Source organism: Grampus griseus, assembly GCF_964374135.1.
Source record: "Grampus griseus genome assembly, chromosome: 4".
NCBI lineage: Eukaryota > Metazoa > Chordata > Mammalia > Artiodactyla > Delphinidae > Grampus > Grampus griseus.
The window spans coordinates 35,636,235-35,657,947 of NC_138997.1; the positions used below are offsets into that span (position 1 = coordinate 35,636,235).

Here is a 21,713-nt window from a genome sequence, read left to right on the forward strand (position 1 = left end):
TTAGAAAAATATGACTGTTAAAATGAGAAAAATACAAAGATGTTTGTAAGAAAAGGCCCCTGTCATGAGGGTTAAAACAAAACCCCTACACAATCAGCAATATGGTAGAAATGATCATATTCAATCTTTTATAACTTCCCATCTAGGGCTTTTTGCCTTCTGGGCATAGTTCCAATTTAAAAACAAAAACTAAGTTTAATTGGTTTACTCTGAATTTTACTAAAACCAAGTGACACAGACCACTGTTTATTCTTCCCAACATCTTCAGGTAGCAGAACTCCATTTTGAAACAAATGTAACATACTGGGTTTCATTCTACCCTTTTACTATCCTAATGTTAGTAAATGTTGCTGCCTGATTTTCTCCATCTGGTACAAAGTTTATATTTACACAGATTTTCTTTTTTTCTTAATGGAGAGCTAGCATAAGTATGGTTGAACTCTAAGAGGGAACTGAGTGGGAAAGGGAGATACACAGCTTATAAAAGATTAACAAAAAAACATAATTCCTAGAAGTGTAAATGCTAGGTCAAAGTTACTTGAAAAAAACATAAAACAAGAGCTTTAGCTATTGTTTTACTGTCTAGAACTTTGAACCAATAAATATGTTTTTAACCAAAAAAAAAAAAACTTACATAAAACATCCTATTAACTCAGTAAGAGGTTATTTTCCTTTAAAGAAAAAAATTAAAATCATGGACTCAAATTTTTATTAGCATTTTGGCAGCTTAAGTTACCAACTGACTAGGTAGACCACCTTACTTAGAAATGTAAATGTCTAAGGTAAAATATTAGTTTGTCAATCATGAGACAAAAATATGTAATTTCTGTAAAGCTGGAAAAGAAACAAGTTTCATACTTTTATACAAAATAATGGGAACTGGTTAATTTTTAAAATACCACTTTCCATAAATTTTAAAAATACCACTTTCCATAAATTCACATCCAGAGCAAATCAGGTACACCTGTATTTTTAAAGCAAAGAGAATGGGGAGAGGGAGAGAAGCCATTTAACAAGTTATCCAGATGCACCTTACCCACGATGAAAGTCTCATGACAGTCTCAGCTCTATCACCACCACAAAAACATATGCCCCAAATCAAAATTTAATTACACTGCACAACAGAGTTTGTGAATTGTGCTTCATATTTTATCAACTGCTCTGCTTTTGACAGGACAGTTTCCTGAAGGAAAGTTCCAAGAATTGAAAAGTTACAACACCCACATACCAGAAAGTGTTTCCTGAATTTTGTTACAGGAACTGACTTCTGCTATAATTTTAACATTTACTTCCCATAGGAGCCCCATTTTAAAATTTTTGTTGCATATTATTTGTTCAATGACAGTACACCTAGACAATGCTCTTCTTTAAAAGAAAGGAAAAAAACCCCAAACTTTCATTTCAGTTTCAAAAGTTTGGATATAATTGACCAATTCACAGTTATAACTTTTCTCTAGGAACAAAAACAACTGCCACCTGGGACTTCCCTGGTGGCGCAGTGGTTGGCAGTCCTCCTGCCAGTGCAGGGGACACGGGTTCAAGCCCTAGTCTGGGAAGATCCCACATGCCACAGAGCAACTGAGCCAGCGTGCTGCAACTGCTGGGCCTGCATGCCACAGCTACTGAGGCCCAGGAGCCTAAGAGCTCGTGCTCCGAAACAAGAGAAGCCACCGCAACGAGAAGCCCAACGGCCCCCGCTTGCAGCAACTTAGAGAAGGCCTGTGCGCAGCAACGAAGACCCAATGCAGCCAAAATTAAATAAATAAAAATTAAAAAAACAAAACAAAACAACTGCCACCTGATGAATGGGGGATAGGGGCGGGGGGGGATGTTGAAGAGTGAGTTAGTAGTTTTGGGAGGGAGACCAGAGCGGATAGAAAAGGGTAAATTAAGTATCCAGGTCCTTAAGAAACAATTTTTAGGAAAGTGCTGCTGGATCAAACATTGCACATTACTTCTTGGTACCTTCCTTTTCCTTTTATTTTTTAAATATAGGTGCATTTGGACATTTCAACTAATAGAGTTTATAATAAGTACATAAATTTATAGAGGTAGATATCTACCTTCTGTACCAACCTCTTGTCTATTTCAATGGGGGGGGTGTGTATATATGAATATATATTAAATCAAAATGTAACTGCATTACACGACATAGTTTATATGATACTGTATCTCCCTCACACACACCCCATTTCACAAAGTGTGGTAGGTGGGCCTCTGGCCTCAGACCCAGCAGGGCTCCACCCAAGCTCCACCCTGGACCTGCCTAAAAGGAATCTCTGGGGGGAGGGGAGAGCAGAATCTGCATGTTAAGAAGCACTCATGTTGTTTCTTGTGTCTAATCCAGTTTGAGAACTTTGAGCTTAATATAACCACACTGCCCCTAAAATATTCCTTCACTTTTATTTGTTTAATTGCCAATCGAGCTGTAAGCAATACTGAAAAGAAAGGCAAGATCCTTTTGGGTAAAATAAAGGCGAACCAGTGACTCAGGAGTCACATCCTTAACTCTCCCCAGCCCACCCAAACAAAGGATCATGTGGCCCGCAGGTCTCCAAGCATTCATCATCACATGAGCCACTGTGGAGGAAGAACAATCCTTGGTACTTTTAGAATGTGGTCGATCTATGGGTGCCCTCTGGAAATACAATACCTAATACCAAAATAAAGACAATTTAGCTGTCAATAGAAATACAATATATTTCTCCCTTCTGTTTGCTTCAGCTCCTTTTGACAAGACGTGACTATTGGGATTTCCTCTTAATATATTAAATCTGACATCAAATTACTGCTTTAAGAATCTGATAGGAGTCCAATCTGGTTAAATTAAAAACGAAGCCAATAAACCAATGCAAGAAAACAACAGACGTTCACCATTGAAAAAGGCTTTCAGGATATTAAGTCTGCTGGCTTTGTGGCCATCAGGTTAAGCTTTAACTCACTGCGGATAGATAGGAAAAGGGAAAAGTTTGCACAGGAGCAGGATTCTCAACACTGATCACTGCCAAGACACAAAAAGTCAGCACTGGGATGTTTATTAAAGTTAATTTTTACTTTTGGGTCTCCAAGGGCATTAACACTAAAAGTTATAAATCTTATTCTCCCCCCCCCCCTCCACCAGAGGCCTAAAGCTGAACTTCATCTGGTACATATATATTTGAGCAAGACATTACTTTGCATTCTAGTTGCTGTATTATTTTGAGCAAATGAATACAGGTTATGTTCATATTAAAATGCATGAAGAACAATCAGAAGCAGAGCTAAAATACTACAACTTTAGCTTTCAATTTTTTTCTAACTTAAGTAAAAAGGACAGGTAATCATTTAAGCTGTAAAAGTTATGCACCCACCCCATATCAATAAAATGTAACTGAACCACAACAAAGAGATTATGATACCCAAGTTTGCTATGTTTGTACTTCTGAGCCAAGAAACATTGTCCTAAAGGTGCAGGCTGTATTTCCAAGTAGTACAGAAGTAAAGTCAGAATACACTGTCGCCTGTAGTCCTTCTCACCACATCTCACATACAGGACTTGCCCTTTCAGAAGACAGATTTTGGAAATGTTTATTTTCCTATCTTGGAAAGCAAACAAAATAGAGAAATTTGCTAACAGAAAACTAAGTTTATATATTAGAAGCAATCAAGTTGTATGTTATACCTCAAAGCTGTAATGAAGCAAACCAGCTTTATAATTCCTCCATTTTACAGCTATTAAGTAATACATAGATTTGGATGCTCAAAACAAATAAGTGACAGTGCCCAGATGAGAGAGATTTCTCTCTTATCCATGATTAAGATAATTAGCATATTTGACATTTAAGTTGCTTAGGTGCAGCATTCACTAAATTCCATTTTCAAAACAGTATAGAACCAGCTATTGAATACTTTTTCATGGTATAGTATAGAATCCCCTAACTCTCTTGAGAGACCACTTGTGTTAATTTTTTTTTTTTTTTTTTTGGCCAAAGAATATCCCCATAAACCAGCTGAATGAAAAAAATGACTCAATCCTCCTTCCATCTTCATCATGGAAGAACCTCTAGTCTGAGTCAGGAAGCTCAGCGGGGCTCTCAGGATGAACTAGAAGGAAATCATTTAAGAAACCTCTTCTGTCAAGGACACAGTTTACAATGGTGTCTTAAGGGAAAAAATGAAGACATTCACTGGGTCAAAATACTGCATAAATTATTTCCCTCTTGAAATCACTTCCTTGAACTGCACTTTCCAAAACATCAAGCATTCTTCTTTGATATTTGCTCATATTAAATCAGAGCTTCTTTGCTTTCATGAATTTTCTTCCAAGGTAATCTTTACAAAGCTCATAAACTGGGGGTGGGGACAGAGGACGGAGCAAAACTGGTTCCATACCAGTTTAAGAGCATTGCTTTTTGCCGTGGAAAATTTCCCCCACCAGAGTAAGAGATCCACCAAAAACCGGCTTCATAATAATCTTGGGAACAATCTAACTTTCCTCTATTATTTTTTTTAAACATCATTAACTTTAGTCAAATTCAAACAAACAAACAAAAACCTGTGGGAGAGTTACCTAAACTTAATTTCCTTCTGCAGTTTGTGTGAAAGAGCTTTTGAGACGTGCTCAGCCACCAGAAGCTACTCTTCTAAAGAAGCAAGTTCAACTCCCCCAACTCTCATTCATGCATCCTCCCCCTGCTACACACACACACCCTGGGGGGAGGTGGGCCAGGGCTTCTCCAGTAGCACAAGGTGCATTTAAAACCGGTTAATCCCTGACGGTAGTTGGAAGAGATGTACGTATTCCTTTCTAAAATTCAGGGATTGCTTCAATGAAGGGGTTAGCAGAGATGGAGAGCCAAAGCCCTCCTTTCTCTTTTATCCATCCACACTCCTCAATATAAGGCAAGCTAATCCTCATAGAAAAGGATAGATCTACAAACTGATGGGATTCCATGCCCACCCCTACCCATCATAGGTTTACCAGTCCTCAAAAGAGGGTGTGCCAGGCTGTATACTCCTATAAAAGCACCGTCTCCAAGTGCTTTAGATCCGAATTTGGAAACTAAAGCCATGATCTGTAACTATTTCACTTTAAAGCAAGGAAGCCTAGTCAATGTATCTGTTGTGCTTATAGATTCCAAAGGAAGCACACACTGATCTGAGAGGGGAGGCATAGAATATGCCCTGCTTTAACTGATGTTGCACTTCTAAATGACGGCCTTTCTCCACAATTCTGAAAAGGCAAAGCAGATATTTAATGTTCTCAAAATACTGACCCAAAATCTAATTTTTATAACTTAGGGAATTGACCTTTCATTCAATAAATGTCTTCCATATCTAGCAGAAGAAATCAACCACAAAGCAAAACAAAATAATCAATTTCCTACTTTTGGGTTTTAAAATGGAGAGGAATATGCAACCTCAATTTATGGAAATTCACAAGCCTAGAGATTTAAGCAGTCCCTCCCTCATTCAAAGTACTTCTAGCCTATGCAAGGAATACTAAAAATGTGAGACAATGTCTTAAGGAGCTGACTAGAGAGAAGAAATACACATGAAAAATTAGTCATGCACCATCCATCAACATCAAGTGAAGACTATTACCTTATAACAATAACAAATAATAAGAGAATAGTGCCATGGTCAGCTCATTTATTCACTATCAGTGCTACAAAATTCAGTTTCGTCTAAGTTTCCATCTATCTCTTCTACTCAAAAACAAACAAAAAAATCCCACCACCTAATTATTTAAACAGTGCACAATGGTTAGAACTGAGCTATAAATGCTATGAATATTCAGATCCAATGAGTCCAAGAATCTAAATTAATTGTTTCAAAAGCAAACAGATGCTGACACACGGGCAAGATTTTACTACCCCAGATTATACATCACAGATGATGGCTGCGTTTCTCTTAGCACTACTCAGGCAGAGTGGCCCAGCTTTGGGGTTTCCTGAAATCCAAAAATACCTGCAATTTTCTCCATATATTCTCTCTGGGGATCTCAAAGATTACCTATTCTCCCACAAACACAATGTCTAAGTGAGTTTGGACCACATTCCAGCTATAAATGAAAAAATGCACATTTACCACTTGAGAGATATACTCCCATGATGCAGACTAAGAAAATAGCAAGACAGCATGGCCTTGGGGACTTCCCTGGCAGTTCACTCATTAAGACTCTGCACTTCCAATGCAGGAGGCGCAGGTTCAATCCCTGGTCGGGGAGCTAAGTTCCCAGGTGCCATGCAGTGAGGCCAAAAAATTAAAAAAAAAAAAAAAAAGACATCGTGGCTTTGTTCCTAGTTCAAGGGCACATCTGAAGGCCAGGCAGAAAAGCAGAATATGTATGTACAGTCCTCCTATTTCAATTACTAGCAAATTGAACTACCATACTGATAACTCGGATTTTTACATCTTGTAGCAAAGTACTTTTAGCAGAAATTGCTTTTTGCGCATTTAGACTGAGGCGTTGCAGCTCCCTTTCAACACCTCATCTCAGCATTAAAGAGGCAGCCTGGAAGTAAGGAAATGCTGCAGGGCAGCTCAGAAGTCAGGCAGGCACTGCTCTACCTGTGTGACCTCAAGCAAGAAACAGAATGGCTGAGCCTCAGTTTCCTGAACAAATGTGAAAAAATACAAGTACTTACCTATTTAAGCAACTGAGAAGAGTCAAAGAGGTAATCCAATTACAGTTGCTGTGCCTGGCACACAGCAGTGTCCAATTTAGCTATTACCTCATTTTATTCTTAATTAATTTAAGGGTTCAGACACTGAAATCACTCACATCTGAGTTCAAATCCCAGCTTTCTATTATTGAGCTCTGTTAGATACCATTTAATTTCTTAGATCACAGTGTCTTAATCTAAGGTTTTGATGCCATGGACCCTTTTGGCAGTTAAATTTCAGTCAAGGTTAGCATAAATAAAGATGCAACTTTTGTTTCTCATCCAAGTTTTCCTACTACATGGCCTCAAGTTAAGAACCTCTCTCTTAGAACAGCCAATAAAATGGGGGCAGGGGATAAACCACTGAGTCTAGAGGATTAAATATACAAAGCACATAGAGGCACTCTATATAGTGAAGTTCTTTTTCTTCCTAGAAAGTTCTATCTCTTAGGAAAAAAATTCAAAGTCTCATCAAGCCCAAACTTTAAGCTTAAAGCATCTATTTCTTTGAGTGACCTATCTGGGTCTTCAGACCTGAAATGTGTTTACCCTTGTAAGATTTCCCCCAAATCACTATATTACATCAAAAAGCAACTTGAGGAGCTCTCATTAATTTAAATGCGACACCAAAGTACTTTCCAGTAAAACTGAAAGTTTAAAAAGAATGTATATCTAAATTGTAGGCTTCCTTTAGCACCAACTGCTGTCACAACTAAAATGAAATCATACACAACAGTTTGAATTTCATAAAAATCACTAATGCCTTGTCATCACTCTTAAAGCCTCATTACAAAAAAAGTAACAAACCATGGAAAGTCAGGGCTGGAGGTTCTTACAATAGCGTTCCTCTGACAGCAACTGCAGTTCATTATCCTCTCCCCTTCACCAACCCCGATACATTCCTGGTCTTTGCCTACTCAGCAGATTCACGCAAGCTGTGCCGTTTTATGTGCAATCGTACATTCTGGCAGTAAAATTTCCAGTCACTTACCAGGCAAATTCTCAACCACCTCCCCCAAGGCGAACTGTTTCACATTAATCGATTTCTAAAATTCTGCTCAAGGCATTAGCGGAGAGGGGAAAAAAAAATCAGGAGAACCAGAAGGAGGTGCACAAAGAAACTAAAGGACAATTTGGGCAAAGGCAGACAAGTTAAATCAACTTTATTTTTCTGAAAATAATTATTTTTGGAAGAGAAGAGAAATTTAACTTTAATCTTAACTTTAACTCAACCCCCTCCTCTCTGCAGAAATTGTCTAGTATGTTCTCCAAACTGTTTTTTATCTGACATAAATAAAGAACCACAGCATCAGGAATGATGAGAAAGCAATGACAAAGCTGCTTCCTGCTCGTCCTCTTCGCAGCACCCCGACCCTTCCCTTGCAACCTTCAATTCTCCTAGCCACTAACATATTTTAAAAGTTTCTCTCGGTGCCTGCCTTACCTTGACTGGGCTGCCATAATTCAGTTTATAGAGCTCAAGGTCTCCTGTCCATCAGAGCCTTCAACCGGCGGCCCTTCTGCCAGCGCCGCGCTCACCATTTGCCGGGGCCGGGCGGGGACGATTCCCCAGCGCGACTACCCGATTTTACCGGACTACCTGCTCCCAAGCCCGGGCGTCCTCAGCGCAGCCTCGGGCTCCGAGCGTATTGGCTCGCGCTAATCCTGATGGACATCCGGGCACTGGGGCCTCTGCAGGCAAACTACACTCTGGACCGGCCCGGGGAGCTTCGCGTCTGAATTCAGACCGAGTGAGATCCCTCCGGGCGATTCCGGTGAAGGGAAACCGAAGGGCTCCCTTCGCGCAAAGCCCACCAACGCACAGCTTTCGCCAAGCAGCACTAGAACTCCGGCCCGCGTCAGAAGGTAAAGGAAATCGTCCTTCGGCTCTGTTAAAGTTGTCCGAGTTCGCCTGGACACCCCCTTCAACAAAGTTCTGGTGGTACGGTCCGCCTCCTTAAAAGGGCACGGCGCTCCACTGGCCCAGCCCGAGGCTGCGCCGGGCGGGGGCGCAGAGCCCGAGCGCCGACGCAGCCCAGCTGGCTCGACCGCGGCGCAGCCCCGCCTGCAGGCTCCTGGCTACCGCTCTCTTGTCAGGTTTTAACAATGTACAAACACACACTGCCGGAACACGCAGTACCCGGGCGGTCAGAACTCCAGCCCCAATTTGAATATTTGTTGAATATTGGGTCCCAAGAGGCTGAAGTGAACAAGGAATAAAACCACAGCAATAAAACACGTTCGCTACGTTTGATCGTGCCAATGCTTGCAGTCAGGAAATGTGCAACTAACGCACACTTGTTTGACTTTGTTAGCTTTCAGTTTTGATTTCGTTACATTGAAACAAATATGTACAAAGCGCCGTCTCTTTTTTAAAAAAAAAACAACGCCCTTTCTTTTATTGGACAACATTCAGATTAAAAGGAAACAGCAACTCAGATGGTACTTGAAGAAGTAATTAAGGAACTGACAAATTTTTAGAAAATGACTGAGGATGCAAGCCAACAATATATTAAACACTGTAAGTACAAACGAAACCGTGTCCTACTAAGGGGGCCAGGGAAGGCATTTAAATTTAAACTGTGCCTAAAGCTAAGCAGGGAAAAACGTCGTTGAGCAGGAGAGAGGTTGGGCTTCAGCGTCTCATGCGGACCAGCAGCACACTGTAGGAGCTGCAAACTCTAAATGGAGTGAATGCCGGCCCCGTGGACTCCCCATTCTACCTAGAATCATGACAGTGACACCATCTCACAAAGAGATACTCCACACTGTACTGCTAAGGAGCCATGGATAGACATGTTGACATCTGCACAAAAACTGCAAAGCTGGGAGGTGGGGGCTGGCGGGTGGAAGGCCCAAAGCACCTCTATGGTGGGTCTCAAAGTGTGATTCGTGGTCTCCTGGGAGTCCCCAGGACCTTCTCAGAGGTCAAGCTATTTTTAGAATAACACAAAGACATTATTTGTCTTTTTCACTGTGCTGACATTTGCACTGATGGTGCAAAAGCAATTGTGGGGAAACTGCTGGCACCTTAGCACTAATCAAGGCAGTGGCTCTTCACTCATTAGCAGTTTAAAAAAGAAAAAAAGGTCAGTTTTCTTTACACATGTCCTTAATGAAGCGAGCAGTAAGAATTACTACTTTTCTTAAATCTTGACCCTTGAGTACAGGTCATTTTAATGTTCTTTGTGACAAAATGGGAAGTCCACATGAAGCACTCTGCTGCTGCAGAGTGAAGTACAGTGGTTGTCTAGAAGAAAAGCACTTGTATAATTGAGTTGCAAGCTGAAATAGCTGTTTTTTTCATGGACTACCATTTCTTTAGAAATGAAAAAAATTGGAAGAACAAGTGAGAAACAATTGAAAGAACAATTGACGAACTGTGGTTATTCTGACTTGGGTATTTGGTAATAATTTTCTCAAAAATGAACAAAGTGAGTCTGTTTCTTCAAGGAAAACAACTGACAGTATTTATTGCCAATGATAAAATTTGAGTTTTCAAGCATTTTGGAAAATGACATCTGCCACTGCGAGCCTGTCAGCTTCCCAATACTTAAAGACTTTCCCGATGAGGTAAGGACAGTAATGAATGTGGTTTTAGAAGACCTGTGTACGGACTTCCCTGGTGGCACCGTGGTTAAGAATCTACCTGCCAAGGCAGGGATCACGGGTTCGAGCCCTGGTCCACAAAGATCAGACATGCCACGGAGCAACTAAGCCTGTGCGCCGCAACTACTGAGCCTGCACTCTAAAGCCCACGAGCAACAACTACTTAGCCCACGCTCTAGAGCCCGTGAGCCACAACTACTGATTAAGCCTGTGAGCCACAACTACTGAAGCCCACACGCCTAGACCCCGTGCTCCGCAACAAGAGACGCCACCACAGTGAGAAGCCAGCACACCACAACAGAGTAGCCCCTGCTCGCCACAACTAGAAAAAGCCCATGCACAGCAACGAAGACCCAATGCAACCAAAACTAAATTAATTAATTAAATTTTTAAAAAAGAAGACCTGCGTAACTCAGTGACCAAAATTTTCTAAATAGTACAAAATTGTGGGGCTTCCCTGGTGGCGCAGTGGTTAAGAATCTACCTGCCAGTGCAGGGGACACGTGATTGAGCTGTGGTCTGAGAAGATCCCACATGCCGCAGAGCAACTAGGCCCGTGCGCCACAACTACCAAGCCTGCGCTCCAGAGCCCATGAGCCACAACTACTGAGCCCACATGCCACAACTACTGAAGCCCGCACACCTAGAGCCCGTGCTCCACAACGAGAAGCCACCACAATGAGAAGCCTGTGCGCCACAATGAAAGAGTAGCCCCTGCGCACCACAACTACAGAAAGCCCACGCACAGCAACAAAGACCCACCACAGCCATAAATAAATTAATTAAATAAATTTTTTTAAAATCGTGCACGGGTAAAAGATCCATTGAAAGTGCAGGACAGACCAATGGATTTTAATATATCAAAAAAAAAGTTCAGGGCTTCCCTGTTGGCGCAGTGGTTGAGAGTCCACCTGCCGATGCAGGGGACACGGGTTTGTGCCCCGGTCTGGGAAGATCCCACATGCCGCGGAGCGGCTGGGCCCATGAGCCATGGCCGCTGAGCCTGCAGGTCCAGAGCCTGTGCTCCGCAACGGGAGAGGCCACAACAGTGAGAGGCCCGCGTACCGCAAAAAAAAAAAAAAAGTTCAATGATATGATTTCAAATTCCACATTGCAACTAACCTTTAAGAAACTATGACTTGTAGAGTTTTGATATAATATCAAAAAAGGTATTAAAATACTCCTCCATTTTCTGTGAGGCTGCATCTTCTTCATATATTTCAACCAAAATAACATTGCAACAGATTGAACACAGAAGCAGATGAGAATCTGGCTGTCTTCTATTAGTTTGGACAGTAAAGAGATTTGCATAAATGTAAAATAATGCCACTCCTCTTACTAAATTTTTTATTTTGGAAATAGTTTTCTTTTCCAAATAAAAATATTATTTAAGTTAACAGGTAATGGGTTTATTATTTTAAAGAATTTAATATTTTAAATATCTCAATTTTAATTTTTAATACAGCAAGTGTCAATAGATAAAACACACACATACAAAAACTCTTTGGGGTTTTTAATAATTTGAGGGTGCAAACTTATTCCATGTCATTTGTTGATACTTGTTGATACTTCCATGTCTCCTCCAGCTCTCCACAATCATCATGGCTTCTCTTATATTAAAAGTAATATTATTATATTATAGCTATTCCTGTGTAGAATCTTAGCACCCAGATCAGCTTTGGTAAAATATCAAATCACCTGTGTCATGTGTTAAAACCACAGACTCCAGAACTCGTGAATCAAAATCTTTGTAGGGAGAGGTCTCAGGGATATGCACTTCAACAAATTCTCCAGCTAATACTTGTCTGCTTACATGTGAGAACGACTTGCTTAGATCACGCATACTTAAAAGATAAAAGTGAGCTCTTTGATTCAGTATTGGTTTATAATCCCTCAGTCATTTTAAGTGTCATGGTTGGACAGCATTTATTTTCATTCATAAGAAATCTCTATCAGACAATAAAATACCACTGCACACGTGTATTCTTTTGCAATAGAAGAATGATAAACCTTGAAGGAAACAAAGCATAAATTTAGGCAAAAGTCTACTCTCCAAAATTTTTTTTTTTTTTTTTGCGGTACGCGGGCCTCTCACTGTTGTGGCCTCTCCCGTTGAGGAGCACAGGCTACGGATGCGCAGGCTCAGCGGCCATGGCTCACGGGCCCAGCCGCTCTGCGGCATGTGGGATCTTCCCGGACCAGGGCACGAACCCGTGTCCCCTGCATCGGCAGGAGGACTCTCAACCACTGCGCCACCAGGGAAGCCCCCCAAAAATTTTTTGCTTGCCATTTTCCCCCATCTTTCTTTTGTTCTAAATACCAACTATGATATTTATCCTTTAAATTGATATCAGACATATAAGTAAGCAGAAACAATATTGCATAATAGCATTTACTCACAAAATTTCCATTTATCACTGGCTAGAAATATAACATCACTTATATTAAAATTACATTTTTCCCCTGTGAACTGTGTTAATTGTGCTGTTCCACTAAAGATGAGGAAATGAAAGAATACAGCAAATATTTACACACACAGAAATATGAAATCAACAGCAGATTGGGATTACACCTAAGATTCCCAGGGCTCTCAAGATCATTTGTAACATAAATTAGTGAGAGTAATTTGAAACAGATGTGGGATTACACTCGATTTGTAATAGATCTAACAATACTAGAGGAAAGTGCAGGAGAAATTATTCTGGAATTGGATACTCCATGTGGCTGAAGAAGTTCAGCAATACACAAGTGGGTGTTATTATCTCCAAGTGTTTTGAAAACACCATTGTATCCAACACATAGTCTTGTTCAGCAGTGAAACTGAACAAAAGACATTCTTAACCTTTTGGGGGCACAGAATTCTTTGCCTTACTGATGAGATTCGAGGATACAGACCTATGCACATGACATCTGCTATACTTTGATGTTCATGATCCCCCTGCAGCTCACCTAAGGAGGACCTGAGGCTCTGTAGACTTCAGGTGATAAATCCCTGGGCCCTAAGGTGCACTCAAACTGGACCAGCTAATGGACCCAATTTACCTTACAAATAATGGGTACGATCACCTGTCAATCTTCACTGCCCCTTTAAAATGTTAGGACTGTCTTAGTAATTGCCCAGTACAGTGAAGTTTTGTGGGGTTTTTTTTTGGCCCTGCCACACAGCTTGTGGGATCTTAAGACCAAGGACTGAACCTAGCGAAAGCACAGAGTCCTAACCCCTGGACTGCCAGGGAATTCCCTACAGTGAAGAATTTCTAATGAAAATAATGGAAAGAGGGAATACCCTTCTAGTTGCTAGATGGGATTCTGCCCTATTCATGAATTGCCTAATAAAGCCAATTCAAAATAAGTCTTAAAAAATAAAAATAGGGCTTCCCTGGTGGCGCAGTGGTTGAGAGTCTGCCTGCCAATGCAGGGGACACGGGTTCGAGCCCTGGTCTGGGAAGATCCCACATGCCGCGGAGCGACTAGGCCCGTGAGCCACAACTACTGAGCCTGCGCGTCTGGAGCTTGTGCTCCGCAACAAGAGAGGCCGCGACAGTGAGAGGCCCGCGCACCGCGATGAAGAGTGGCCCCCGCTCGCCGCAACTAGAGAACGCCCACACACAGAAAAGACCCAGCACAGCCAAAAATAAATAAATAAATGAAATTTAAAAAATAAAAATAAAAATAAATGAATGGAAAGATGTTACATGACAGCAAAATATCATCTATATATCAAAATAACAAGTTTCTCAGTATGGTGAGAATATGCTAATCAGTTCTACATTTCCAGAATTCACCAAGCCTACAGTGACCAAGTATGCTAACAACAAAGAAGTAAGGTACACAATTTAATAAACAGGGCAGAATTTATAAGTGAGTGGGACAGACTGTTTTACTACCTGAAATGGGTTCTTGAATCACAAGAGTGCCTTTTTATTAGCTCTTTAAATTAATGAGCTTTATAAATGACACTTGCACACATGTAGTGGCAACAACAGATGGCATATATAACAATATCTTAAGTACAATCACAAATGTGCCCTACATATTGTTATCCAAGAGTGAAAACAGAATCATCTTTCAAGTGTTCCATCATTTATTTGGCAAAATATAAACAGGCATATGTTTTAAAATGTATGTTTATATATATATTTTTTAATTTAGGAGATAGAAGGCAAAATCTAACATACTTTAAATTTAATAAAAAAAATTTTTTAAAACAAGTTGCCTTAATCAGAACTGTTAAATATTCATTCAATGCATGCATTTGGTCCACAATAGTCATTCAATGATACTACTCTTTAATGGCATTTTTGATCTAAAAGTTACGTCGGTCAAATCTAAGAATTTTTACTTCATTTCAGTGGGATGCTGTTTAATGAGGACACTGCAAAAATCACTTCACCAAAAGAAGAGTGCTCAAGGTGCCACTGGACAGTCACAAATAAATCAGACACAGGAAAAGGGAGGGGAGACAAAGGAGGAGAAAAAAGATGAGCCATCTCCGGTGGGCAGAGATAGCAGGGAAAACTGGATAAGCATCGCTGGAAATTAACTAGCTCCCCCTTCAGCTATGACCTCAACACAAAACAGTCCTCCCCTTGCTGGTCCTGAGAAAGTCCTCTTCTTCCCCAGCTTTACGCCACACTTTTCAGGTCCTCTACCATGATCTTCAAATCAGGGGTATGTGGAAGTCCTCAAGAGGGATGAGGGCAGAGGTTTGAAGCAAATCTATTTCCTGGTTCTTCATTCCCAAATGCTCTCTTTCCTGAAACAAGGGTTCAGGCTTTCCTCCCACTTCCGCTTGCCTTTCCCTACTTGATCAAGAAAAGTAGGCCTCTCACCCATTCCAAATCACTCTTGTAAGTGTACATTGCTCCAGGGTGCAAATATATCTGAAGCCCCAGAGGAACAGTTCTATGTAGGACAGTCCCTGAGCTCAAATCAGGAAAAACTCATGGGTGGCTCCTCATCTGACATATCCAGGTAACCAACCTGGAGCAAGGCCCTGCCTTACCAATCCAGCTATATATCAGAATTATGAAATGAGATGGAAATTTTCTCTGATACGATTCAGCTGATAGGTTTGAGACTAAAGACTTCCAGTTTTTCAACATTCTTTTGGAGGGGACACAAGCAAAAATGTTTAAAGACTACTGCCCAATATCACCTCTTCCTTCACTGAAATGTCTTTTTCTCTACTCCTGGTCTACACTTTTCCTATCTTTTTCTGTTTGTACATAGATAAAACATTCTTCCTTCCCCGCCCCAATACCCCTGCCCATCCATACCAATTGACTTATTTATTCTCAGCCTACAAACAAGCTCAAGTTTCCCCAACCCCCAACCCCACCCCAACATGTAACTGAGCAGGACCCTATGGGGTCTTCCTGGGACAGACCCCTCCCCCATATCTTCTGCTTTAGCTCCTCTCTGAATTACCTAAATAACAGTATCTGATGCACATTTCCTGAGTTGTTTTTCAGATGCTAAAACCACCACCAAACAAAGAAATTAACTACTTGATGATCCCGAGCACATACCCGCAAGACCTACTGGTGCCTAAGGATTGATAATGTTAACTCCTATGACACCACCTTGTCACCTCACCATAAACAAATCAGAGAACAGTGCACAAGCTGATCACTTACCCTGGGACGCCCCGCCCTCACCTGGCATTTAAAAATGCTTTGCCAAAACCCTTTGGGGAGTGTGGGTTTTGTTTCTTTGTTTGTTTGAGCATGAGCCACCTATTCTCCTTGCTTGGCCCTGCAATAAACCTTTCTCTGCCCCAAACTCCCACATTTTGGTTTGTTTGGCCTCACTGTGAATTGGGCATATGAACTTTCGTTTGGTAACACACACTTTAAAAAAAAAAAGGTCTTTTTACTTTGGAATAATTTTAGATTTACAGAAAAGTTGCAAAGAATTCTCATATACCTCCCCGGCCAGTTTCCCCATTTTCACGTCTTATAGTATCATCTGTCATTTGTCAAAACTGAGAAATCCACATTGGTATACTACTATGAACTAAACTCTAGACTTATTTTGATTTCCATTAATATCCTCTTTCTGCTCCAAGAGCCAATCCAGGATATCACACATTGCACTGTGTGACAGTTTCTCAGTCTTTCCTGGTTTTTTATGACTTTGACAGTTTTGAGGAGTTCAGGCCAGGTGTCCCCATCTGGCTTTGTCTAATGGTTTTTCCCTTCAAGGGAGGGAGGGACTTATGCTCCACTCATGTGGGGTGGTAGTACCCACACATTACTTGGAATTCTTTTGTAAGAAAGATTTACTTCTCCATTTATTAATTTATTCAATCATTTATTTATAGCAGTATGGCATATACTCACAGATACTTACTTTATCCTTTGGGCTATAATCCAATGCTCTACGATTTACTTTATTGATCAAATTGTTCTGGCTCTGGCCACTGGGAGCTCTTCCAGTTAGCCCCTCATCCCTCTGACTTGCTCCCATCCTTTTGTCTTTTAAGCACTTCCTTACTTTCTGGTACTACAAGGGGCTCCAGGCTCATTTTCTATTTTCTCTACCACAGCTTTCTCTAGAATCAGCCATTTCTCCCACATATCAGTCTTCTCCCCCTAAAAGCTATGCCCAATCTCCTTCTGCCATCACAGCCAAACTTCCTAAACAAAGAGTGGTCTGCTTCCTTTGTGACCCCAGTGGCCACCTTCCTCAAAACTCTCCTCTGTGGACTTTCATGATACCTCTCTATTTGGAGGGACCTCATTGTGCTTCATAATTCTTTCTGCTCACACATCTGGGATCCAATATGAGATCCAATATGAGAAAACGTCCCTTATCTCTCAGTCTACATGCTGTCTTGGACAAAATTATCAGTGACCCTCCAGAAGTGTGACTCTAGCCCAAGCCTCTCCCCACAACTCCAAGTCCCTTCTTTCCAGCTGCCCAAAACCACTTTCCTGGGTATAAAAAGGCACTTGGGAGGCTGTCCCAAATGGATCATTCACTTAGTGAAAAGTGTCACCTTAGAGATGCCAAGAGCCACCTATCATTCAATCTGAGCTGCTTCTTGGGTCTGCAAGGGTGGCTTCTCTACAGAGGGAGGGGACAATGCCTCCTTCACCAAAGAAGGGACTGGTGCGGGGCTGTGGCGGGGGGGGGGGGGGGGGGAGTGTTGCTGGTTCCATTCTTAGGAATAAAAGCAGAGGGCAGACTTCAAAGAGGACTTCCAATTAGCAGATCAGGAGGGATGTGGGTCACATAAAACTAAAAAATTCCATTATCTTTATAATGTATTTAACTGTAATGATCAGCAATTAACTTCTTAAAGTAAGATCTGCCTCCTTAAGTTTTTTACTAGTAAAAACCAGGGAGTACGCACAATAACGAGTATGCAGGGAGTGTGCAGGGTAGAGCGGTGATGCCTTTAAAAAGGAAAGGCAAACAGGTTAAAGGAAAGAGACAAAATTAGCCTGAGAAATGGTCCCAGGCCAGGCAGTGAGCCCCGGGCAACTCAAACTCAACAGGGCCAGAATTAACATGACTCTAACCCATTCCTCTCCCCTGGTCCTAGTCACCAATCACCCAAAGTAAAGATCAGTCACTCTCTCCTTTTCCTGGCTCTTCCTGCACATGTAATCACCACCCAAATCCCAAAGGTCTCTTGAGATAGTAAAAGTGCAGTGGTGTCATTGCAGGGAGATCTTACTTGAAATACTTCTCTGTTTTCTTGAATTTATACAACTAGTCTCGAAATGCTTTTTCTCCCCCTGGGTTGAATATGTTTTCACTCTCCTGTTTTACAAAAATATTTTATGACATAGAAAGATATAGTATAAACTTAAAAAAAAAAACAGCAGTTGCTATACAGTGCAGCTGTTATGAACCCACTTCACCAAAATTGAAATAAATCTGTGTATTAAAAAGATTGACTGAGCCTCTGTACCAAATGTTAGCCATAGATATTCCTGGCTGGAAGGATCAAATGACTTGTCTTATTCTGGGCATTTAAAAATATTCTAAGTATTATAAAATGAACACTTACCTGCAATTTACGTTTTTTACAATTGTAATAATTTACAATTATTGTAGAAAATAAACTATGATGAAATCTTAGCTCCAGAAAGGAGACCAAAGGAGATCATCTAATCCAATTCTCCATACAAGAATGCTCTTTCGCTTCCTAGACTGGCCTGTTTGCATATTTCCAGGGACACGTGTTGTAATTACAAGGCAGCCCCTTCCACTGCTGGCCAGTGATAGCGGTGGAAACCTCTGTGCTCCATAGAGCTAAAACTGGCTTCCCTGTAGCCATCATCCACTGGTTCTACTTCTGCCCTCTTGATTCTAATATAGCCATCCAGCTTTCCTATGCTTATTGTTGGATGATGTATCTTGCTCTATCCTTTGCCTTTATACCTATGCATGTTCTTATTTTTAAATACATCTATTGGAAGTAGATGACTGTGTTCGGTAAAACCCAGTCTGCTGGATCTCTGCCTTGTAACTGATATGTTTAGTCATTATTTTAATTATTGATATGGTTGGGTTTAAGTTCTATCAACTTGCTACTTGTCTTCCAGTTGTTTCTTTGGGTTCCTCTGTTGCTCCATTCTTGCATTCTTTTGCAAACTTTCAGGCCCCACCCAAACCTACAGAAGCAGAAACTCTGTTGGTGTGGTCCAACAATTAGAGTTTCAACAAGCCCTCCAGGTGATTCGGTTTCACACTAAAGTTCAGTAATCACTAGAGTCAATATGTACCAATTCGCTAACTCTTCCATCATCTAATTCCTACTGGAAATTAAAAATAATCATAAGATTTTCCATTTTTTCTAGAATACCTAACATTCTCTTAGTTCAGGTTCTTCTTCATACATCATCATACTTTTTCAATAGCTTAATGAGGATTATTTCCCTTGCCAAATCTCTCCCCCACCCCCCGCACTTAGCCTTCAACCTCACTGCCAGAGTATGGAATATATTGTTCCTAAAATATACATCAGATGGTACTCTTAAAGAAGAAAGAGAGAAAGACAGAGAGAAAAAGAGAGAGAGAGAGAGGGGGGAGGGGGAGGGGAGGGGGAGGGAGAAGGAGAGGGAGAGGGAGAGGGAGAGGGAGAGGGGGAGGGAGGGAGGGAGGGAGAGAGAGAGAGAAAGAAAGAAAGAAAGAGAAAGAAAGAAAGAAAGAAAGAAAGAAAGAAAGAAAGAAAGAAAGAAAGAAAGAAAGAAAGAAAGAAAGGAGAAAAAGAAAGGGAGAGAGAGCAAAGAAAGAAAGAGAGATAGAAAGGAAGGAAGGAAGGAAGGAAGGACGGACTTCCCTGACTCCAGGCTGAAGATTACAGGGGCATCCAATACCCTTCCCAATTTTGCACATCAGTAGCTTTCTTTCTCTCTCTCTCTTGTTTTTTTCTTTCTAGATCTGAAAATGAAGAATGTATTTATTTAAAGCAGAATTTTATATTATACGTAGCATTCGGCAAACATATAAAAGAAATTCTCATCTTCTTAGAAAAATGGAAGGTAACATTGATAAAGATAAGATCCTATATTTCATGGTATTTCTCCAAAGCAGCATTTTTTTTTTTTTTTTTTTTTTTTTTGGTGGTACGCGGGCCTCTCACTGTTGTGGCCTCTCCCGTTGTGGAGCAGAGGCTCCGGACGTGCAAGCTCAGCGGCCATGGCTCACGGGCCTAGCTGCTCCACAGCATGTGGGATCTTCCCGGACCGGGTCAAGAACCCATGTCCCCTGCATTGGCAGGCGGACTCTCAACCACTGTGCCACCAGGGAAGCCCCAAAGCAGCATTTTTGACCGAAAGTTATCTCAAGTGAAATCAGAGACATAGATGCCACAGACAAGAGATTCTTTCTCCAGGTTCATAAAAAGCTCAAAGCAGTGGGGTTTACTACACAATACTATGATGTTAGTTGTCACTTTGAGTTGCAAACAATATTTAAACTGAAGCAAATGAAAATATTACATCCTCTATGTTATTTCTTTTTTTAATTGAATTTAATTTTTTATACAGCAGGTTCTTATTAGTTACCCATTTTATACATATTGGTGTATATATGTCAATCGCCGTCTCCCAATTCATCCACCACCACCACCTCCCACAAACCTCCCTCCATCACCATCCCACTCCATCATCACAAAAGCCCTCCAGCCAGCCAGTTCTCTTGTACCAGCAGTTTTTGCACAGAGTATTTTCTCTTTGTTGGAATGCTGCTTCCCCTCTTCTCCAGCTGGAGACTTGCTACCATTATTCAAATCCCAACCAAGGCAGCTCTTCTCAGAAGTTTTCTCTGAGATCTTAACCTTCACACTCTTTACCTATCACAAACTCTTACCTCTCATGTCTATCAAGTCATGAGCCTAGATGGGATTAAGGGGAATGTTTGCTTGTTCATGGGAAAGGCAGCCAACAGATACTGCAGTTAATGGATAATTACTGAAACAGAGAACTGTGAAGAACTCTGCTGGAGGGGCAGTTGGCAAGATTTCCTCCTACACATGAATGCCCCCAAACCAGCACAATCTGAGGAGTTCTCCGATCATGTAATCACTGGACCCTGACCTGGGCCCACAAATGAAGCAACTGGAGACCAGTGAACTATTTTCAACATTTCAAAAAGTCCACAGGAAATCACATACCTGCCCATGGAAAGCATGTGAGGGATGCTGCTTTGGGCCTTTCTGGAGCTTATGCCAACTGAGTGTGGCAACACCAGTTAGCTCATGCTGATCAGGAAGTCGAATTGACAGCTGTATGTGGTTTGATTTGATTTAAAAATAGAAAAACAAACAAAATTGTTTAAACATATTTTGTTTGGTAGACGACTCTTTCAAAACGTGAGATACAAAGAAAAAGAGAAAACAGTAATAATTAAAAACACACACAGAGGACGTCACTTTGAAGATAGGTACTTCCCTCTTGGATGTGAACTAATGAAAACAATTCAGATCCTTCAGACTGAGCAGTGGTTCACAACCTTGGCTACACCTGAGAATCACCTGGGGAGATGTATAAATTCCTGACACCCAGGACACACCCCAGACCAATTAAACTCTGGAGGTGGGACCCATGCATCGGTATTTTTTAAATGTCCTCAGGTGATTTAACGTGCAGCCAAGTTTGACAATCTCTGCTTTTGAGCCTTGCTCCTCCAAGCGTGAGCCACAGAGCCAGAGCAGCAGTGTCCTGCACGGGATACTTGTTAGAAATGCAAAATCTTGGCTTGCATGCCAGGTCAACGAAATCAGAATCTGCAGTTTAACAAAATACCTAGGTGATTCGTATGTCCATTGAAGTCTGAGAAACACGGAGAGGAACCCAGACGGCAGAGTAGAAGGACGTGCTCTCACTCCCTCTTGCAAGAGCACCAGAATCACAACTACCTGCTGGACAATCATCGACAGGAAAACATTGGAACTCACCAAACAAGATACCCCACATCCAAAGACAAAGGAGAAGCCGC

The 21,713-nt window shown here is 41.2% G+C and overlaps 1 protein-coding gene across 4 annotated transcripts in view; it reads right to left on the reverse strand.

The window, feature by feature from the left end:
* Positions 1-21,713, reverse strand: part of AFF1 (ALF transcription elongation factor 1) — a 208,209-nt gene that overhangs the window by 118,045 nt on the left and 68,451 nt on the right. For 2 of the 4 annotated variants that reach the window (XM_082653069.1, XM_082653068.1), the window contains exon 1: positions 8,092-8,309. The exons of the other annotated variants lie outside the window; for them this stretch is intronic. In XM_082653069.1, the coding sequence (XP_082509195.1) occupies positions 8,092-8,108 (17 nt within the window). In that variant the 5' untranslated portion in view covers positions 8,109-8,309. Of the gene's footprint in view, positions 1-8,091; positions 8,310-21,713 lie in introns of those variants that run through there. 4 annotated transcript variants of the gene reach the window in all.